Source organism: Patella vulgata, chromosome 4 (assembly GCF_932274485.2).
Source record: "Patella vulgata chromosome 4, xgPatVulg1.2, whole genome shotgun sequence".
In the NCBI taxonomy this organism is placed as follows: Eukaryota; Metazoa; Mollusca; class Gastropoda; family Patellidae; genus Patella; species Patella vulgata.
Window position 1 is genome coordinate 48,084,974 of NC_065882.2, and position 22,139 is coordinate 48,107,112.

The 22,139-nt window shown below is 34.7% G+C and overlaps 1 protein-coding gene across 7 annotated transcripts in view; it reads left to right on the forward strand.

The window, feature by feature from the left end:
• Positions 1-268: 268 nt before the first annotated feature.
• The window catches only part of LOC126819069 (vitamin D3 hydroxylase-associated protein), a 31,878-nt gene continuing 10,007 nt past the window's right edge, over positions 269-22,139 (forward strand). The window contains exons 1-15 of one of the 7 annotated variants that reach the window (XM_050546891.2): positions 295-386; positions 529-632; positions 4,061-4,172; positions 4,427-4,557; positions 5,540-5,653; positions 8,526-8,582; positions 9,047-9,136; positions 9,538-9,609; positions 9,992-10,053; positions 10,845-11,051; positions 14,018-14,058; positions 17,562-17,686; positions 18,656-18,781; positions 19,585-19,679; positions 21,086-21,188. In XM_050546891.2, the coding sequence (XP_050402848.1) occupies positions 4,106-4,172; positions 4,427-4,557; positions 5,540-5,653; positions 8,526-8,582; positions 9,047-9,136; positions 9,538-9,609; positions 9,992-10,053; positions 10,845-11,051; positions 14,018-14,058; positions 17,562-17,686; positions 18,656-18,781; positions 19,585-19,679; positions 21,086-21,188 (1,290 nt within the window). In that variant the 5' untranslated portion in view covers positions 295-386; positions 529-632; positions 4,061-4,105. Of the gene's footprint in view, positions 472-528; positions 633-4,060; positions 4,173-4,426; positions 4,558-5,539; positions 5,654-8,525; positions 8,583-9,046; positions 9,137-9,537; positions 9,610-9,991; positions 10,054-10,844; positions 11,052-14,017; positions 14,059-17,561; positions 17,687-18,655; positions 18,782-19,584; positions 19,680-21,085; positions 21,189-22,139 lie in introns of all 7 variants that reach the window. The other 6 variants (XM_050546896.2, XM_050546893.2, XM_050546892.2 and 3 more) reach the window with 6 other exon arrangements.

Consider the following 22,139-nt stretch of genomic DNA (forward strand, 5'->3'; position numbering starts at 1 on the left):
CTGTGTATAAATTTAAAGTCAATCGAATATTAACTTTAGCCTCTAGAGAGTCCACAAGCAATTGTGGACGCCGGACCGACGGACGGACTGCGGCGACAACAATATACGACCACATTTCAATGTGGGCGTATAAAAATGATCCAACATATAATCATAAGGAACAGGTGCAGGAACATCCAAATTCTCATTTTAACCGCTTCTAGTACTATACATAATTTTCAGGCCGTATATCGAACTGTCAATCAAATTGACTGACATTAAGCGGCCTCGCTCTAGAGCGGTCTCGCTTCGTAGGATCTATCAGTATCATTTACCAACACCTTGCACCGCTCGGATGTTTTGAGGAGATAGTGAATCGTGCGGATTTATTACGTCATTTCGAACGTGTATGTCAAATTTACATCTATAAACGCCGAAATTCACGACGATTTATTCATTTATGTTTAAAATGGAAGGTAGACATTCTCTTAGGTTAGGAATAACAAAATAAGACCGACAGTGCCAAAAATTGCCCTTTTTCTTTTTCAGTAGTTCAGACTAAATAAATTGTACATTTTCTATGGAAGATCAACGTCGCCTATATTATTTCAACATTCTCTGCAAACTGCATATGTCAGCAGTTCAAAATACCGGTACGTATTTTAGTTTTACAATTTGCAATATCCATTGTTCCACAACGCCAATGTCACAGTAATAAAATAGGCCTACAGAATAGGCCTACATTTTTCAATAGTACAAAATACCTTAGGCTTACAGTTACAGTATAATGATACTAGTTATATTTTTGCATATTACATTACACTTTTCCATTCTGCAATTTGCATTAGGCCTATAGGCATAGACATAGGCGTACGGGAAAATTTTTTACTGGGGGGGGCGGTGGTGGTTGGTGCCCCAAAAATGTAGTTAGGTTTCGTAGTATGTTACATAATAATCATAATATCTCTTTTGCGATGAATAAGTTCTTAATTTCTAAATCATCAATAAAAGAGAACTAAATTTTATTTACTTGTAATATACACAACTAAAAACAGTTGTCTATGTAACTATAATTTGTGGCTTACTGTACTCCAAACAATAGAGGGTTCGAGTTTTAAGATTTCTATTTAAAGGAGCTAAATCGCTAACATTTGGGACCTAGAAATTCACAAAAGTGGGTCGCAACGCATATAATACTGTATTATGAATGTATATAAACTGATTTACATTTAATGGTTTCCGTTTTTACTCCAATTTCAAATCAGTTATGTTCGGCGAAATAAGTCAGCAATCTCAATCGAGTGCAAATTTCTAGCGTCTAGTTATTCTAGTCTACATAACTCCATTTGATTTGGTGCAATGTGTCTAGCCTCGTCCCTCGAGTCTCTCAATACAACTGGGGCTGAAGCGCATTATGGTACACGATTCGTGTACCAATGTTAAAAAAATTATTTTATCTTAAATATCAGATATCAGAAGCTCATCTTTTCCCGGTAAGTTGACATCATCAATGTTGATTTAAATTGACCAATAATTCGTGTTTTCGATGTCGAAGATTTTGGAGGATTTTGAGTTACGGACTTAGGTCCTTTAATTGCCTAACTATAGACACTCTGAATTTAAATTCGCTGTTAAATTGGACGCATTCAAGAACACAATATTTTTTTATACAACTTTTACAAAGTACAATTGTGTGCCCAAATTTTCCCAGCATTTGGTGCCCAACACATTAGAACATAGACTTTATAAGGAATTTATGACAAACCTCATTTGCATTCGGAAAAAGTCAGGACTAGGACAAAAATTACTGTCTGAACCGTGGTAAATTTTAAATGGATTTCTTCGATTGTATTGTGAATAAACTACTGAAAAATTGTTATTAAAAACTTGCTTATGTATTTGAAATCATCTCCGGTTGAATAAAAGCCATTGCACAATTAAATATCCCAACAAAAAAAGAAGTTTGACTGTGTTCATCACAACATTGTACATCATGTGATGAGCTAAACCATCTTAATATGATGAAGGTGTGTTAATGATTGACAAATTTTGACAATCACGTCTGTTGCAATCACAACATTGCGCGACCTTCCGATTGTTTGAGTTTGGACAACAAAAATAGCAACTGAAGACATCATTAATTTGGAAACAATTGATCATCACCCCACAATTGTAAATACCCTGTATATTATATATATTTTAATAAATTATATTAGGCACAACATCCTTGTCAATTATAGTCAACTTTGTGGCCAACATATAAACAAACACACTTTATTTCATAATTTTAATTGATCAGGGTCTAATCCCAATGCTCTGTGGTTAGTAGTCCATTTTCAATGTTTTATGATTAGCACAAAATCTATGAAAATAGGGTCGCCTGTCCAACCTCGTGGGTTTTCTCCGGGTCCTCCGGTTTCCTTTCACTGCTAAAGACCCCTACGCGCAAGCGAATTATTGAAATAAAATTGAACCATGTGTTAGTCCCGAAATGACCTAGTTTGTGTCGAGTGGAGGTTAAACCCCATTACTCTCTCTCTCTCGATTCCCCAGTTGTATGTGACAAGGAGTAGGGTCGCCTGTCCAACCTTGTGGGTTTTTTCCGGGTCCTCCGGTTTCCTCCCACTGCTAAAGATCCCTATGCGCAAGCACTTTATTGAAATAAAATAGAACCATATGTTAGTCCTGAAATGACCTAGTTTGTGTCAAGTGGACCTTAAACCCCATTTCTCTATCTCTCTCTCTCCAGACAAAAGGCTGGAAAAGGGTTGGCAAACCCTTCAATCAAATTTATATGAGAAGAATGTTAATTTAAATCATTGTAAGGTCAAGCTTACATATGTTTAGATAAAATATGATATTCCTAAAGAGAATATTATTAGAGAAAGAGATATATAGAGTCAAGCGATATATTGGATTATTGCAGTATCAAAAAATTATTGTCAGTCAAATTTACATATTCCGATATATTGATTTATAAAAGTTATTGTCCAGCTCTTATGCCTTAATACAGCTCCGTGGAGTATGGATTTATGAAGTATAAATTCTTATGTATGACCAATAAAAAAACAAGAATATTGTTAGAGGAATGGCGATAATCTAGAGTCAAATGATATATTGGATTATTGTGGTACATGTATTTTTAATGGTAAAAAAAATATTGTCAATAAAATTTACATTTTGCGATATATTGATTTACTGAAATTATTGTCCAGTCCTACGTAGATTCCATATAAGTTATACATGTATGTTCTAATATGCTAAGTTCTATAATGCATTTTTCTATAATGCAAAATGCAGAATGGAGAAGTATAAAAAATAACTTATATTGTATTTGTATTATTGAAAAGTGTATTCTATATTTTAACACTGTGACATTGGTATTGTAGAGCTATGAAAATTGCAAATTGTAAAACTAAAATACGTATATTTGAACTGTAAACATTGAAATAATATTTTGTAAACATAAGATTCAACAATTTTATATGTTTAGAGAGAACTTATTTAGGCCTTTGCTTGTTGTTCAATCCAATTCAGCTTATTGAATAAAATATTGTTTAAACTGAATAATATTTTCAACTTATTCTTCCATAATTTTCAAAACAATTTTAGACTAAGTATTATTGAAAACCCAAGCTCTGACCTACTTTCAACATTACCAAACACAACATACCATGTTAACATATAATATACTCTATGATTTATCTCAACTACTGTAGTGATGCTTACATTGTTCAATGACATTAGATATTATGGTGTCACTTCTTTGAGTCACTGTTAAGAATTAAGTGGGTATGATAGGTTTACCTCAATTAAAAACAAAGTCAAAGTAGTCTTACCACACAGTCTTTCTACAATTTCCTCCCACTTGCCAGCTCTAGGATTTCGTGGAATAAGTTTGTACATGATACTTGTAAAAATCCTTTTATAATTTTGTTGTAAGATCTGTCAAACAGCTTAATTAGTTTAAAAATTCTACTTATACTACATGTATATACCATAACATGGGATTAGGATTAAATTGTACACATACGTACACATAATAGGTAATTCTTGTCTCAATAGATTTTACTTTTTTTAGTTACAGTATTCAATTTATTTAGGATAAATCAACAAAGAAGAAAAGATGCCTATGCCCGTTCATGCTTTCAGAGGTGGTGCATCTGTCCTGCGGAAACATTGGAAACTCGTTGGTAAGACATTACATCAGTAGTTACATTAATTCAGATTTGGTCATATTTGAAATATAGATACATCTAACAAGGACAAAACTTGACAACTTATCTAGATACAAGGGCGATGCTCATGGTTTTACAACATGGGCATATATGCCAGTTGAGATTGTTTGTCTCAAACAGTTGAACAAATGTGCTTGAAACCCATGGGTTAATTAAAGAATGTAAGTCTAGCAAAGACTATAAACTATCAATCTGATTTGTATTCACAGGTTTAGGAGTTGGTGTATTATTGGCAACACAGATTTACAGGAAGTATAATCGTAAGAGAAGAATTCAACAAAGAAAGGATGAAGTTAAAAAGTCATGTGCCAGATTACGTCAACAGTTACAGAATGATGGAGTAAGATTGAATTTTGGTTTATTAATTAACTTATTTCATTCTTAGAGACGATAACCGTTAATATTGATAAGTCTGTGTTTGTATTAATTTTTTATACGCCCACATTTTCATGTGGACGTATATTGTCGTCGCTCCTGTCCATCCGTCCGCCCGTCCGTCCACAATTGTTTGTGAACAGTCTTCAGGTCACAATTTTTATCCGATTTCAATGAAACTTGAAATATAGGTTTATCACCCTAAGATCTCGGTTCCTTTCGATATTGGCATCTATCGGACCATAACGTCATTGATTATGGCCCCTGATTGTACGAAAAATCAAGTTTTTGGCTTGTGAACACTGTAAAGGTCACAATTTTTATCCGATTTTGTTGAAACTTGAAATGTAAGTTTATAACCCAAAGATCTCGGTTCCTGTTGATATTTGCGCATATCGGACCGTAACTTCCTGAATTATGGCCCCTGATTGTACGCAAAAACGCGTTTTTTGGCTTGTGGACCCTTTGGAGGTCATAATTTTTATCCGATCTAAAAAAAACGTATTATTATATCACCGTTAAACCCTAAGGACGGTTGAGTTCGAATTTCGTGAAAATCGGCCCAAAACTGACAGACAAAATGGCAAATGGCCGCCGTTCGTTCTCAAATAGCGTAAGAATATGGTATATCAAGGATTATGGACCCTATAGAGGTCACAATTTTTATCCGATTTTGTTGAAACTTGAAATGTAAGTTTATAACCCAAAGATCTCGGTTCCTTTCGATATTCGCGCATATCGGACCGGAACTTCCTGAATTATGGCCCATGATTGTAGGAAAAATCACTTTCGTTTTAGCTTGTTTTCTATCCATCTCTCGAAAATGTGGGCGTAGCCTGCCTGGCAGCCGCTGGTTGAAGAAATACTTGCAAGATTGAAGACTTGATGTTTATTTTGTCTTTACAATAAACTTTGGCAGGATTTTCAAATATAACTTTATATTACAGATAAATGAAGCAAAGAGTAAAGTAATAACAGATTTATCAATAACACAGTTACAAAGTAAACTTCAAAATGGAGAATTGAAAGCCATTGATGTATTAAGAGCCTATCAATATAAGGTATGGAATCTAGCTTTTCAAGCAGATATGTATTGACACATAACAGAATCTTGACATATCGGTTTTTTAATGGAATGACTTTTAGGGCAACTATTCTATTATGACGTAATAAAATGGAAAAATTTGGCTTGAAAATATTTCAACTTGATCCTTTACATAGACTATCACATGTAGCAAATGTGTTTTGGCAACTTTCTGGAAATGTCATGCAATACACATAAAAGAAGTGTTGGGAACTAGAATTTGATGAATAGTAGGCAGAATTTGCATGCTGTATGCCCAGATGGTGCAGAAAGGTTTGACGCTAAACTCCATTTCATTTTATTCCATTTCTGTAGAATAAACATTCCTGTCTGGAAATAACTGGTCGGACACGGATAAAATCCCGTCAAATTCCACGAAACTTCCAAATGTTCTGTCATTTTGTCGTAGGAAAAATTTATCTGCAGATTTTTGGCCATTTTCAGAAAATAAATGTACGGTAGACTGCTACCTTTCGTGAATTTCTAACTTTACTTGCTGTCGTACGTGTAGCTCTATATTCTCTAACTTGCATGTCACAACCCACAATCGGAAAATGGACATAAAAGTCTATTAATCAATAGTATTACTTTTTTGTCCCCCGCCTTTCGAAGAAAGCAGGGGACTATTAAAATGGGTTCGTCCGTCTGTCTGTCCGTCTGTCTATCCGTCACACTTTTTGGGACACAATAACTCTCTTCCTAATTGAGCTAGAATGTTCAAACTTGGTGTATGTGTTTATTAGGTCAATGCCTTGATGGAGTTCGAAGATGAGCATTTTCCGCTTAGGGTAAGCAGAGATAAGCAATTTGATTGGTTGATGCTTTGGGACACGATAACTCTCTTCCTAATTGGGCTAGAATGTTCAAACTTGGTGTATGTGTTGATTAGGTCAATGCCTTGATGGAGTTCGAAGATGAGCATTTTCCGCTTAGGGTAAGCAGAGATAAGCAATTTGATTGGTTGATGCTTTGGGACACGATAACTTTTAATTGAGCTAGAATGTTCAAACTTGGTGTATGTGTTTATTAGGTCAATGCCTTGATGGAGTTCGAAGATGAGCATTTTCCGCTTAGGGTAAGCAGAGATAAGCAATTTGATTGGTTGATACTTTGGGGCACGATAACTCTCTTCCTAATTGAGCTAGAATGTTCAAACTTGGTGTATGTGTTGATTAGGTCAATGCCTTGATGGAGTTCGAAGATGAGCATTTTCCGCTTAGGGTAAGCAGAGATAAGCAATTTGATTGGTTGATGCTTTGGGACACGATAACTTTAGTTCTAATTAAGTGAGATTGATGAAACTTGGTGTATAGTTTCATTACAGTAATACCTTGACTAAGTTTGATAATGAGCATTTTCTGCTCAGGGTAAGCAGAGCGATACGCAATTTGATTGGTCGAGACTTTGGAAAACAATAACTCTCCTACTTTGATTGTCCCCCGCCTTTCGAAGAAAGCAGGGAACTATTAAAATGGGTTCGTCCGTCTGTCTGTTTGTCTGTCTGTCCGTTCCGCTTATTTGTGATAAATTTATATGTGTCCTCTAATTATTTTCCTATTTCGGCGGGGGACATCAGCCTCACTGTTGGCTTGTTAACCTAACTATTCTAACAAGGTCATAACCAGAAAAAAACTATGTGAAACCAAATATTGACAGGGTCATGCTCGATGGGCAATCAAATATTTTTGATATCGTGGTTCAACCCAATGAGTGAAGGTACAACAATGTCTCGAAGACGGGTGTAGTAAATTTATCATAGGTGCCGAATACTGAAATTTACCGATTATTGTCACATATATTCAAGGGAATCTTACGAGATGAAATATATATTGTTGTGGAATTTATACGATGTCACGCTTCAGAGATTTGATATTTTCTCAATAAATCCAATGCTGATACGCATTAAGCAGTCGTCAGTCGAATGGTGTAATTCGGTTGTATGTATTTCAGCATAGAACCTTTTATTAAAAATTTTGATGAAACCTATTCCTGCATATTTACAAAAAAGGCTTCCTGTTAATTTCTTACATGTTCATAAATTGAAGTGAAATAATTATCCATACACCAGAAGTTCCTTATTATATTATTATTATTCCAATGTCGTATTTACGGCGTAGTAATCTCTGCATGTTTTCATGGTAACGTGTACATAGATTGAGTAGCCACTACAGTTTATACAGGGATTTATATTTTAGAATTTGCTATGTCAAAATAAAATGGGAGATTGGTCAAGATTCGTATCGTTTTCAACATTTATTAACTGCTGATCTAAATAATACTTTATTAATTAATAAGAAGATCGTATTTTCAACCCTTTATAGAAAAGGCAGGAAATTATCGCGCGATTAGGCCAACATTGTCAAAGACGGGAAGCTATATTATTGAATGATATGTGCCAATGAAATTAGGGATTTCTATTGTAACGAACAGTTAATAGCTCATAGTCTCGATCATCTTTTATTTAATCATACAACAAATAGTTACGATCTTAATGGGTACTGGCATGTATTTACCCCAAGTATCACGACATTCGCGGCAATTTAATGCTTAACATTTTTATATCAGTGACAAATCAAAACCTATTTCGTCGAAAAACCGAAAAGTAAGCAAAACTGGCCTGGCTCACTCGATGTGGATTGCAGCAAAAGATATCAGTCAACAGATCTTGATAGACATTGTGCCAACCCAAATGTCAGAATATTATGTCCGACTAAAAGTTTTAAATGTCCGGCACAATGTTTATCCAGCCTGACATGGTGTCAGACACACATTTGAAAGATATTTCAAGGCATGTAGACATTTGCCCCATGGAATCTACAAAGTTCTGATATACAATTTGTGTTTTACAGGCTCTTGAAGTAAATGATAAAACAAACTGTATAGTTGAACCAATAAAAGAAGCAGAGGTATTTATATGGTTAAAATCTAATGTTTTTTTCATTGCTTGATAAAGACTAGAGAAGCTATGTCAAAAGTAACATTGCTCAGTAATAAATAGTAATTGTATGATAAAGACTGGAGAAGTTTAGTCAAAAAGTTAATCAGTAAGAAACTGTAATTGTATTATATAGAATTGTGTCCTGTGTATTTTCAATTCAATTACTAAATACCATTGAAACTATTTAACAATAGTAATTATCCGATATTTCAACTGGTGTATTACTTCTTTGTTCAACTTGAAATAAGCCATCCAGTTGTAATTTGAGATAAGAGAATACAGTAGGTCTCAACCACCTTCATTCAAATCGCATTTCAATTTCTTGTCTTGCACAGTACCCTATTGCAGCCTGTTAAATTATGTACAACACATGTAAGCTTAAGATTAACAGATTATTATTGTCAAGTTTGATTCTTGTCTGTTTTTTTTTAGGTTTGGGCAAGAGAATTAGATAACCAAACTGGACCAAAAGGAAAACTACATGGTATCCCTATAAGTATTAAAGAATGCTACAGTATAAAGGTATGGTATATTTAAAGATTTGCCACTAGACTGTCATACATATGCATGGGGATACTGAATTGAACATTCCGGAATTAAATTCTCTCAATTCCAAAAATAGTGTCAACTGGGTGAAAAGGAGAATTTCGCAGTACAACACATGTGCCGACTGCATAAAAAATATCTCAACCAATCATGACAGCTGAAACATATTTGTTACTTAAAATACGTCACGATTCTACTCACACCACCCCAGTTGTCGGGACTGGCAGAACTGTGACAGGGCTGAATTCCATATCACTTGATTGCAATTCTGTCAATTTGGGACATTCCGAACTGACACTCAAGCACCCCCCCCCCCCCCTATATTGCCATGTAGTATCACTGCCTTCTGAAACATTATATAAAATCTGTATTTGCAGGGTTATTTTGTGACAGCTGGAATGAGTTATTTTCTAGATAAAGTTGTAGATGATGATGCAGTTTTAGTAAAGGTAAGTATTTTACATATACATGTATATATATTTAGTAATTAAAAATATCAGAAAAAAGCATACAGGTATTACTAAACAATTATATTGTTTTTACTTGTTGGCTCCAAGGATGGTTGTACATGACAAGAGTAGGGTCGCCTGCCCAACCTTGTGGGTTTTCTCCGGGTCCTCCGGTTTCCTCCTACTGTTAAAGACCCCAATGCGCAAGTGAATTATTGAAATAAAATTGAACCATGTGTTATTCCCGAAATGACCTAGTTTGTGTTGAATGGACGTTAAACCCCATTTCTCTCTCTCTCTGGCTCCAAGGATGGTAAGCCAATCCCAATTATAAATCATATTTTAACTATTCACATTTATTAACTCTGTGTAATTTTATCAGGTAATCAAAGCAGCTGGTGCTATTCCTTTTGTTAGAACAAATATACCACAAACAATGATGACGTAAGTTTAATTTATATAAGTTCATAAAGCATCATTACATTTTATTATCATAACTTTAAATTATTTCAAATATATTATCCACTTTCTACATGTACCAGTCTTTCTTTTAGAATTGTCTTTAAATATTAATAATGCTGACTATCTCATAAAATAGGGAACAATTAAGGAATTACACAAACTACAGGTTTCTAAATTCTAATAGTGAGTGCAGTGGGACTGCACCACACATAATCACACAAAACAAATCTATGGACAAGACACAATACGCAGATATCACAGACAAACATATACATATCAGATTCAATGAATGGATCCAGGGGATAGCTGTAAGGGAGATAACTCATTTAGGACCGAAATCTAGAGATTTCCTGATGAAATTGTTATAAATTCAAAACTACCATGACCTCATATTTTAATCAGTATCTAGCCAATTTTCAATGTTTACACCATTGATGTCAATGTTAGATTCCTCAAGTTCCACCAGCTGTATCAGATTTGCATAATTTCATTGCAAACAGTGGTTTTATCGCATTACTGTGACTGGACGGCTACAGTTTGCTTATAGTCTTAGATGGGAATGAATCAGAGTTTTGTGTCACAGTCATCCATAGTCTTGTCACTTTAAACTCCGGATTTCACTATGGGATTTCCATTATGCCGCAGATATTTCCCTTTGACTTCCATACCTGTAAAGTACCTTGTCTATTATGTCTGGTTTAAAAGGTGCAAAGATTGCCTGTATACTAATACTATTCAATTATTTCTAAGCTTATGACACTTTTTGTTAACAGGTTTGAGTGCTCAAATCCATTGTATGGAATTACTACAAATCCCCATGATTCTACCAGATCTCCAGGTGGTTCTAGTGGTGGTGAAGGAGCACTTATTGGGGGAGGAGGTTCTCTTTTAGGTATCGGAGGCGACATTGGTGGTAGTATTCGGATACCATGTCATATGTGTGGCATTGTAGGATTAAAGCCAACAGAACAGAGATTAAGGTTTGTTATTGCCCTTAATCACTTTGTATAACCTATTTGCTCTAATTTATGTGAATTATTCAAATTATTGACATAAAGATGCTAATAATTTCTGTTTATATCTTCAAGAGTATATGCAGGGCTCTATAAAAGTTGAGTGTGCCTGCGCACACACTTGAAAATGTGCCTGCAGGGTCATACTGAAACACAGGGATGTAGCCATGATTTGGTGAGTGTTGTAAAAATATATGTGGCGAGCAGAGCGAGTCCAAAAATTTTTTTGGGAGGGGGGCGTGGTCTTTTATGAAAATTAAACCCTTCTTTGTGTATTTTCAGAGCATCTGCTGCCTTTTGTATTTGGTTCAGTGCAAATCAAATTTCCATTTATATATTCAAATTTTACCAAATTCACTTAATTTTCATCAATGATACAGGGATCTAAAAACTTTTTGACACCACCCGACTGAGCATAAAATTGTCCCGCCCCACTCTGTTTCTCTGGATAGATAAGTTGAGGACCTTTCGGTATTTGTTGTTTTGGGGTTTTTTAATTTTCATCAATGATACAGGGATCTAAAAACTTTTTGACACCACCCGACTGAGCATAAAATTGTCCCGCCCCACTCTGTTTCTCTGGATAGATAAGTTGAGGACCTTTCGGTATTTGTTGTTTTGTTGGGGTTTTTTTTTCAAATATTACTTTATTACTTTTATTTGAGTACAACGATCTATGACAACAGGTAGATATTGATAATTAAAACACGTTGTATTATTTGACTTGTTTGTAAAGTTGTTGTACGTGTCTCACGAATATTATTATTATTACGGTGGAATGAGAATCAGGTCAGACAGAAACTGAGAAAGCTCTCATCGTCCTCCTAGTCCTACTCTCGGGCCGTAGCAAATCCACGGTCAACACGAGTAAGAAATAAGATAAGAAACGTGAAAATTTGCAGGCACTTGTTGGACAATTACGACATTCAAACCTTTAACATCGGAGTGCCGTAAATTGGTCTGGGTGACCTATTTACGGCATATAAACAAATATAAAGACCGTAGAATAATTGTAAAATGAATAGACCTAGGCCTACACATCTTCTAAGTCTAAATAAACAAAATACCAATACATCTTTCTTTAAACTAATTTGGGATGATAGGGTCTACTACGGCACACCAAAATAAATTATGCCGTGTCAGACATGGTTTACGTACGTACGTACGTCAGCTTTTACCATGGCTTTGCCGTTTTTGCCGTGGTAAATTTCGAGCGCCGAGTTTGTGTACAGAGAAGGACGAAGGGGTTTAAATACGACTGGGCGGCTTTCTTCGATTTTTTCTTTGTGCTGGGCGGCAAAAAATGGTGCCGGGCGCAGGCACCGCCCGGCGTGGCTACATCTTTAAAAATGTGCCTGCAAAAATTTTTTTGAAATGATTGTGCCTGCGCACGCCGTGCGCATGTGCGCGGAATTATCGATGCCTGAGTATATGGCTCTTGTTTAATTTGCAGAATGTTTTGAATGCTCTAGCAATCAGCATGAAATTTATTTGCATTGTCCATATAGTAATTTGAAGAAGCCATGTGGATTTCAACAATAAATCATCTTCCCTGAAAAAGTTAGTATATTTACTGACGAAATGTTGGATAAAACCATGGGTTTTTGATATTGTATTCTATTAATTATTTTAATATGGAATGCATCATTTTGACATAGTCAAAATTTATCCCATCAAACCGTCTGTAATATTTTTGTATTACCTGTTTCAATTCATGGGAAGTTTCTCACATTTATTTATAGTCATTTTTTTGTCACCCATGTCCGTTTGTCGGTTGATCCGTCCTCCTAAAAGAGACAGTAGTTTTAACTGATTTTATTGATAATTGGTGGGAAGCATTAGGTTCATGAGAAAACTACCTGTATCGAATTGACCCTTTGTTATAACTATTCCCCCTCGTAAACGCTAGAGAAAGAACCATATCGATTTTCAGTGCTCTGCAACTTAATTGTCAAGATCCTTGGTTAAACAGATAAGGATAATGATGCCTGGTTGAGCCAACTTTTCAAACTTGCACACGTGATGATAATACCGCAAAAGTCAATGTTGGATTTAAATATGAAAATAATATATTTGCCAATTTCTCGACAGACACAACTGAATTATAGGATTGTTCTTTAACAAGGTAGGACTGTTTGTATAGATGCCATGTAAGAGATTTTTGTGTAGGATAAAGAATGAGACTGAGGTTATGCTGGGGAAAGTCTTTCTTCCCCAGCATAACCGAAGTGGAGGACTTTATCTTGCTTATAAACCGTCTTTGTTTACATGTACAGTGTTTACATGTACCCAAAATGAGAATATCCCAGAATACTTGTAAGAAAAACCTTATATCATGTTTTCTTATGGGGAAAAAAACACTACCCAGGAAGAATAACCCGTTAAGGGCTTAGAGAAAGACTTTCAGAAGAATAACCCCAAATTCTCCTGTATATATCCAAAGCCGCTCCTGACTTTCAGACGGCAAGTTATTCCGGGCATTGAATATACCCCAAAATCAAAGAGATTTACTGTTACAGGTTTATAATGATCGGTTCTAGATCCTTACTAAATTTGGTCATCTCTTAAGTTTCAGGTTTTACCGTTACAGGTTTATATTGATGGGTCCTAGATCCTTTCAAATAATCTGTTGTTGAGACATAGCTGCTGCATAGGTGTATTCCCACCCTTTGGCTGTATTTTAAAATACAGTCTTGTCAAGTTTGTTCCTTGAGGAATATTAAATTACCTGTGAATTATTAATTTTATCTTTTATCACCAACCGTATCACCCATCTGTTTTACTGTCATTAAGGAGTTAATCCATCAACGGCTTGGATTTTGGATTTAAACAGTGCAACACCAATATTGGCAAATTTATTATATTTAAAAAAGTAATGTAGCGGGTTCACTCCATTACTTTCATGTGTATGAATTACATCTTTTGTTTTGTAGTTTAAATGGATCACTTTCGATAAATACTGGACAAACTCATGGTAAGCCATCTAATTTTTATTTCAGATGGTGTGTAGAGAGATTTTCTACGTATGAGCAACATCACTTGACAAACTCAATCTGATTAAAATACAGATCTATATTTCATCTCGTTTTTATACGCCCACATGAAAATGTGGTCGTATATTGCCGTTGGTCCATCTGTCGGTCCGTCTGTCTGTCCATCGTCCACAATTTCTTGTGAACACTCTACAGACTACATTTATCATATGATTGTTTTGAAATTCATATATGTTGTTTGCTTTAGTGAGATAAAGAAGCCTATTCAATTTCAAGAACTTCCGTTAATTTCTTCTGGAGTTATGGCCCTTGTTTTACTTTGTTGCACCTTATGAACGCTCTAACGACAAAAGTTATCAACCGATCTGTATGAAATTTATATGCATCATTTAAATTAGTAAAACAAAGAAGCCTATTGAATTTCAGCAATTTTCGTTAATTACATCTAGAGTTCTGGCCCTTGTGAACACTCTAATGACAACAGTTATCATCCGATCTGTTTGAAATTGATATGCATCATTTAAATTAGTGAAATGAAGAAGGCTATTGAATTTCAGCAATTTCCGTTAATTATGCGTGAGTTATGGCCCTTGTTTCACTTTATTGTACCTTGTGAATGCTCTAGCGACAAAAGTTATTATCCGATCTGTATGAAATTTATATGCATCATTTAAATTAGTAAAACAAAGAAGCCTATTGAATTTCATCAATTTCCGTTAATTACATTAGGAGTTATGGCCTTGTTTCACTTTGTTGAATCTTGTGAACGCTCTAATGACAACAGTTATCATCTGATCTGTTTGGATTTGATATCCGACATTTAAATTAGTGCAACGAAGAAGCCTAATGAATTTCAGCAATTTCCGTCAATTACTTCTAGAGTTATGGCTCTTGTTTCACTTTGTTGTACCTTGTGAATGCTCTACTGACAAAAATGATTATCCGATCTGTATGAAATTTATATGTATCGTTTAAATTAGTAAAACGAACAAGCCTATTGAGTTTTAGCAAATTTCCGTTAATTACATCTAGAGTTATGGCCCTTGTTTAACTTTGTTGAATCTTGTGAACGCTTGAATGACAAATGTTGTCACCTAATCTGTATGAAATTATATGCATCATTTAAATTAGTGAAATGAAGAAGCCTATTGAATGTTAGAGTTATGGCCCTTGTTTTACTTTGTTGAACCTTGTGAACGTTAGAAAGACTAAAGTTATCATCCGATCTGTATGAAATTTATATGCATTATTTGAATTAGTAAAACGAAAAGCCTGTCGAATTTCAACAATTTCTGTAGATTACTTCCAGAGTTATGGCCCTTGTTTTAGTTTTTAGAACCTTGTGAACCCTCAAACGATGAAAATTATAATGTCATCTGTATGAAATTGTCTATTAAATTCCCATAATTACCTACAAAAGAAAATATATGCGACAATCCTTGTCGACTGCTCGGACGATTTAGCTGCTGTGGGCATATGTTTTGTTGCCTGGCAACCTATCTTTTTGTCCCCCGCCTTTCGAAGAAAGCAGGGGACTATTAAAATGGGTTCGTCCGTCTGTCTGTCCGTCTGTCTGTCCGTCACACTTTTTGGGACACAATAACTCTGTGTATGTGTTTATTAGGTCAATGCCTTGATGGAGTTCGAAGATGAGCATTTTCCGCTTAGGGTAAGCAGAGATAAGCAATTTGATTGGTTGATGCTTTGGGACACGATAACTCTCTTCCTAATTGGGCTAGAATGTTCAAACTTGGTGTATGTGTTGATTAGGTCAATGCCTTGATGGAGTTCGAAGATGAGCATTTTCCGCTTAGGGTAAGCAGAGATAAGCAATTTGATTGGTTGATGCTTTGGGACACGATAACTTTTAATTGAGCTAGAATGTTCAAACTTGGTGTATGTGTTTATTAGGTCAATGCCTTGATGGAGTTCGAAGATGAGCATTTTCCGCTTAGGGTAAGCAGAGATAAGCAATTTGATTGGTTGATACTTTGGGGCACGATAACTCTCTTCCTAATTGAGCTAGAATGTTCAAACTTGGTGTATGTGTTGATTAGGTCAATGCCTTGATGGAGTTCGAAGATGAGCATTTTCCGCTTAGGGTAAGCAGAGATAAGCAATTTGATTGGTTGATGCTTTGGGACCTGATAACTTTAGTTCTAATTAAAAGGGAGAGTGAGGACACTTGGTGTATAGCTTTATTATATCAATACCTTGACTAAGTCTCGATAATGAGCATTTTCTGCTTAGGGTAAGCAGAGCGATAAGCAATTTGATTGGCCGAGACTTTGGAACACATTAATTCCTTTTCTAATTGAGCTAGAATGTTCAAACTTGGTGTAGGTGTTTATTAGGTTAATGTCTTGATGGAGTTCAAAGATGAGCATTTTGTGCTTAGGTTAAGCAGAGATAAGCAATTTGATTGGTCGAGACTTTAGAACACAATAACTCTCATTCTAGTTGAGTTAGAATGTTCACACTTGGCATAGGTGGCTATTAGGTGAATGCCTTGATGGAGTGTGAAGATGAGAATTTTTTGCTTAGAGTAAGCAGGGATAAGCAATTTGATTGGTTGATGCTTTGGGACACGATAACTTTAGTTCTAATTAAGTGAGAGTGAGGACACTTGGTGTATAGCTTTATTATATCATTACCTTGACTAAGTTTGATAATGAGTATTTTCTGCTGTCATGTCATGGCTGAGTTCAATTATTAACATTGGTCGATGCTTTGGGACAAGATAACTTTGATTCTATCTGATAGAGAGTGCTGAAACTTAGTGTATAATTTGATTGCTCGATACTTTTGAAAAAAATAAATGTGAGATTAATTAATGTGTCATCTATTTATTTTGGGATTTCGGCGGGGGACATCAGCCTCACTGTTGGCTTGTTATAGTTTGTATGGTCTCTACTACATGAAGATCTGACTGGTTGTAGTGGGATGTCGCGTCCGGGGTCACAAGGTTGGCTTTTGTCCCTATGACGTTAGACATTAGATTAACCAATCAGTGTTTATCTTTCTAGTAGGATACCCACATTTCCATGAATCGCACGCCAAGATCTCACTACAACTGGCCGTTTCATTGGCTAATCCCTCACATCAACCAGAACATGGGTTATATAACAACACTTCCAGATCCTAGTATAGTAAAGACAAGTAAAATGAAATTTTGAACTAATAAAAACGAAACGAAATAGGATCTGTGTTTTAATCAGATTGTTGACAAACTGTTAAGCTGTCAAGAAGTAAAGATATTGTTTGACCTGTATAAACATGTTACCTGTTATGTGATTTTGTGTTGACGTTACTGTTAGAACTGGGTGCATTATCTTTTTTTTATTATTTTTTTCTGTGACAGTGAAGGGTTTGCCATTATTTTTTCCATTTTGGATTGCCTGTGCTGTTCTCTCTTTGTTGGGTACTTACATGTAGTGTACCACTATTAGATAATGATCTTAGATGGTTTTGTTTTTCTATTTAGTAAAACCATCTGGAGGTCCAATGGCTAATTCTGTAGATGGTGTTGTATTAGCCATGAAAGTGTTATTAGATGACACCCAATTTATACTGGATCCCTTTGTACCTCCACTAAAATTTAATACTCAGGTAGGTCTCCTTATACATTAAAACATAGATTGTCAGCAGGCAGTGAAACATTTGTCCTAATTTTAATGTTTTGGAGATAATTTGTCCAGATTCATGGCAAATTTGAAATAAAAATCTAACATACATATAGAACAATGACCAAATTGTTCAATAAGAGCAATAACTCAACAAATGGATGATGAAGTGATCAACATTACAACATGAAAAATAAAATAAGTTAAAAACCTTGACTTGAATTTCAACATGGTTCATGTCTATGAGACATGAGTCCTGGAACTTTGACAAATAGATCTGAAGAACTCTGACCTTTAGAGTAGTTACAAGGTTTTGATGGCATGGACAAAAAATTAATGCCTGTGATGTGACTGAACAGATACGGTCCATCTTTAACCCATTAAATTGGTTGAGAACTTAAAGATACATTATGGGAGATAAGATAAAGAGATGGCAGTTCTCGCTATAATAGTTAAAAACTAAATAGTGTAAAGGTAATTTGCTGAAAATTTCAGTCAAATTGATCCACGATGAGCCGAGAAAGAAGCGGGTGAAATTTTTGCATAGTCTCGGTCATCATTACTAAAATCATCAATATAAACAACATAGTCTCGATTATCCACTTTTTTTTATTTAATTATCAATGGCCGTTAGCGGCATATAGGAATCTAATCCAGCCATCATCGAAGGCTAGCCTTGACATCGAGAGTTTATTATGTTCTGGATAAGTTAATTAATGTCTAATTGATAATTTAGATAACATTTCAGGCCTAAAGAAAGACTTGCAATAGGCAGATTTAGCTCTTGCATAATGCATGTTTGTTGGGAATTAGTATAAGTATGGTAAGGTATGTTATAACCAATCATATGTCAGAAGGAAGTAGTCGAAATTGTCTCCATGTGAAACAGCGGAGGGCCAAAGTCAGGGATAATCATTAAAAGCAAACATTAGGCCAAAAAATAACTGTTTTTCAGGTATATGAAAGTAAGGTACCACTACGTATAGGATATTATACCGATAATGGTATCATTACACCAGTACCAGCCTGTGTTAGAGCTGTTCATGAAGCTAAACAAGCTTTAGAAAAACTTGGACATATAGTAAGTTATGTTACGTTTTTTATGAAACTAAATTCTGTTGAGCACAGAGGATGGAAGTTGAAATAGCAATTTAGATACTAGTACTCATTTCAGGATTGTAACTTACCAAAATTAAACATGGAAAAAAACACCTACCTTGTGCTATTGTCAATTACAACTCTTTTCTAAGCAATATGAATAACTAATAAACAAGTGATTAACTAGATGGTAGTCATCTGTAGGGTTGTATGAAAATGGTTATAATATGCATTTATATCAATTGCAATTGCATTGTATTAATTTGGTTATGCATAAATTCCTTCAAAAACATACTTTTATGGATAACAATTATTATGGTTTATTTCACAGCGACGTTTCAACAAGGTTTCACAAGTCGTTATCAAGCATATACACAAATAGATAAAAAATGAGAAAGATATGAATATATATATATATATTTTCATATCTTTCTCATTTTTAATCTATGAATATATATATATATATATTCATATCTTTCTCATTTTTTATCTATTTGTGTATATGCTTGATAACGACTTGTGAAACCTTGTTGAAATTCCTTGATTCGCAGAATGTAATTGCTCAAAGAAATCAATTTGAACCTCTGGATCAAAAAATCTTTTGAGCTTTGAAATGTCAAAGTACAAACCTTGTTTTCAAAAGATACTGCAAGAGAAACTAATTTTGATTTCAAAAGTGAATATTTGAATTCAGAAGTAAATATTTAAGGAGTTAACCATTGCACACTACAAATGTGATATTATTATCGATTAGTAATTATACATGAATGTGTTGATAAATTTCAGATGGTACCATTCTCTCCACCCGATGTCCACGCAGCTGTAGCTAGATATACAAGGACAGTGTTAGCTGAAAGGTGTGATGTAGCGGCTGGTCTTCTGTAAGTTGTCATTTAAAAAAAATAATTCAAGGTATCTTTGATTACAGTTGGGTTGTACTTTCTCTTTAACACTTTCACTGCTGAATATGTAAATCTCTGTTTTGACGTTATGTTGGTAATGATATAATGACGTTAAATATAACAAACCATTTTTTATTTTTGTGGCTCCGTCCGTTTGTCTGTCACACTTTTTGAGCTAGAATGTTCAAACTTGGTGTAGGTGTTTATTAGGTGAATGCCTTGGTGGAGTTCAATCTGATTAAAATACAGATCTATATTTCGTTTTGTTTTTTGTCCCCCGCCTTTCGAAGAAAGCAGGAGACTATTAAAATGGGTCTGTCCGTCCGTCCGTCACACTTTTTGGGACACAATAACTCTCCTTCTAATTGACCTAGAATTTTCAAACTTGGTGTAGGTGTTAATAAGGGTCAATGCCTTGATGGAGTTCGAAGATGAGCATTTCTGCTTAGGGTAAGCAGAGATAAGCAATTTGATTGATTGATGCTTTGGGACACGATAACTTTAGTTCTAATTAAGTGAGAGTGATGAAACTTGGTGTATAGTTTCATTACATCAATACCTTGACAAAGTTCAATAATGAACATTTTCTGCTCAAGGTAAGCAGAGGGATAAGCAATTTGATTGGCCGAGACTTTGGAACACAATAACTCTACTAATTGAGCTAGAATGTTCAACCTTGGTGTAGGTGTTTATGAGGTCAATGCCTTGATAGAGTGCGAAGATGAGTATTTTCTGCTGATGGTAAGTAGAGATAAGCAATTTGATTGGTTGATGCTTTGGGACACAGTGAACTTTAGTTCTAATTAAGTAAGAGTGATGAAACTTGGTGTATAGTTTCATTACATCAATACCTTGACTAAGTTCGATGATGGGAATTGTCTGCTTAGGCTAAGGAGCAATAAGCATTTTGATTGGTCAAGACTTTGGAACATAACAACTCTGCTTCTAATTGAGGTAGAATGTTTAAACTTGATGTAGATGTTCGTCTTGACTGAGTTCATTGATTAACATATCGAGCTAAAGCTAAGCAGAGATAAGCAATTTACTTAGTCGATGCTTTGGGACAAGATAACTTTGATTCTATCTGATAGAGAGTGATGAAACTTAGTGTTTAGTTGATAATCATTCTGATTGCTCGATACTTTTGAAAAAGATAAATGTGCAATTAATTAATATGTGTCATCTATTTATTTTTGGATTTCGACAGGGGACATCAGCCTCACTGGGGCTTGTTTACATAATAAATGGATGTGAATTGATTTGGTAATATAGATGCAAATATTATTTAATAAATATCTTCAATTGTTATATCATTACCAGCACAGTCCAGCATCTTGTTGATTAAAGATTTGCATCAATTGTGATATGTCTTTTTCTAATTTAAGTGCTGATGATGAGATAGATCGATCATATATGTTGATGTACCACACATATCAAACTCTTCCAACTATTCTTCGCATGTTTTTTGGTCTATTAATGAAGACTCAGGTAATCCATTTATAAAAAATGTCAAATTTATTTTGTCACCTAATTTGTATGCCAGAATGGAATCTCATTTAACAATTCAAACCAGTCAATTTATATAGTAGTTTTATTTCTTGCATATAAATTTAAAATAACTAGACCATTTTGATTTTGACGACAACTGAAAATGTCAATTTAACAAAAAAAAATTCATGTGATGATAAATTTGCAAAGTGTGGATCTGTCTATATTAAAGAAGTTAGGTCAACAGAAAGAGCCAGTTTTGAGATATAACTGATTTTGTTTTCAACAGTTTAAACCAATAACAAAACCAAAGTTACTGATCAAAACAACTTCCACTTAATATATCAAAACTAAAATAGATCTTTGTTACATCACTAATGGACCTTACACTTGATATCAAACCAATTGAACTCAAATAGTTTTAGCTCCTTTAAGAAACGTATAAAATAAATACTTATATATCTCCATAATAATGTTGTCTTGATTCACTGAAATATATCTGACTTCAGTTGTTTAATGACACTTTGACACTTTGTACAGATGGGCTTCTCCTGTTTTGGGACAGTTCCATTAATGTTTTTAGCAGTGTACATGTTTGCTTAATAGTGCTCCTACGGTTAGGACTTTTTGTTATTCGGATAAATGTAGCTATTAACCGGTTAGTAACCGTTTAACCGTTTGGTATCAATTTTCAACATAAAACAGACCTTGTCAGTAGGTGCGAGTCATTACTCGCGCAAACGCTATACTCGCCTAAAAAGGCATTACTCGCACAAAAATTTCGGGAAACTTTTCATAGAAATGTACAATTCTTTAATGAAAATTTAAACTATCGAAGGCCGTATACATATTTGTTTACCTGGTTAACTTGGTTCATTTGAACCATTTTTAATTCAATATCGACGATAATATACAAGACAATGCTCTGTTTCCCTTTGTATGTGACATATG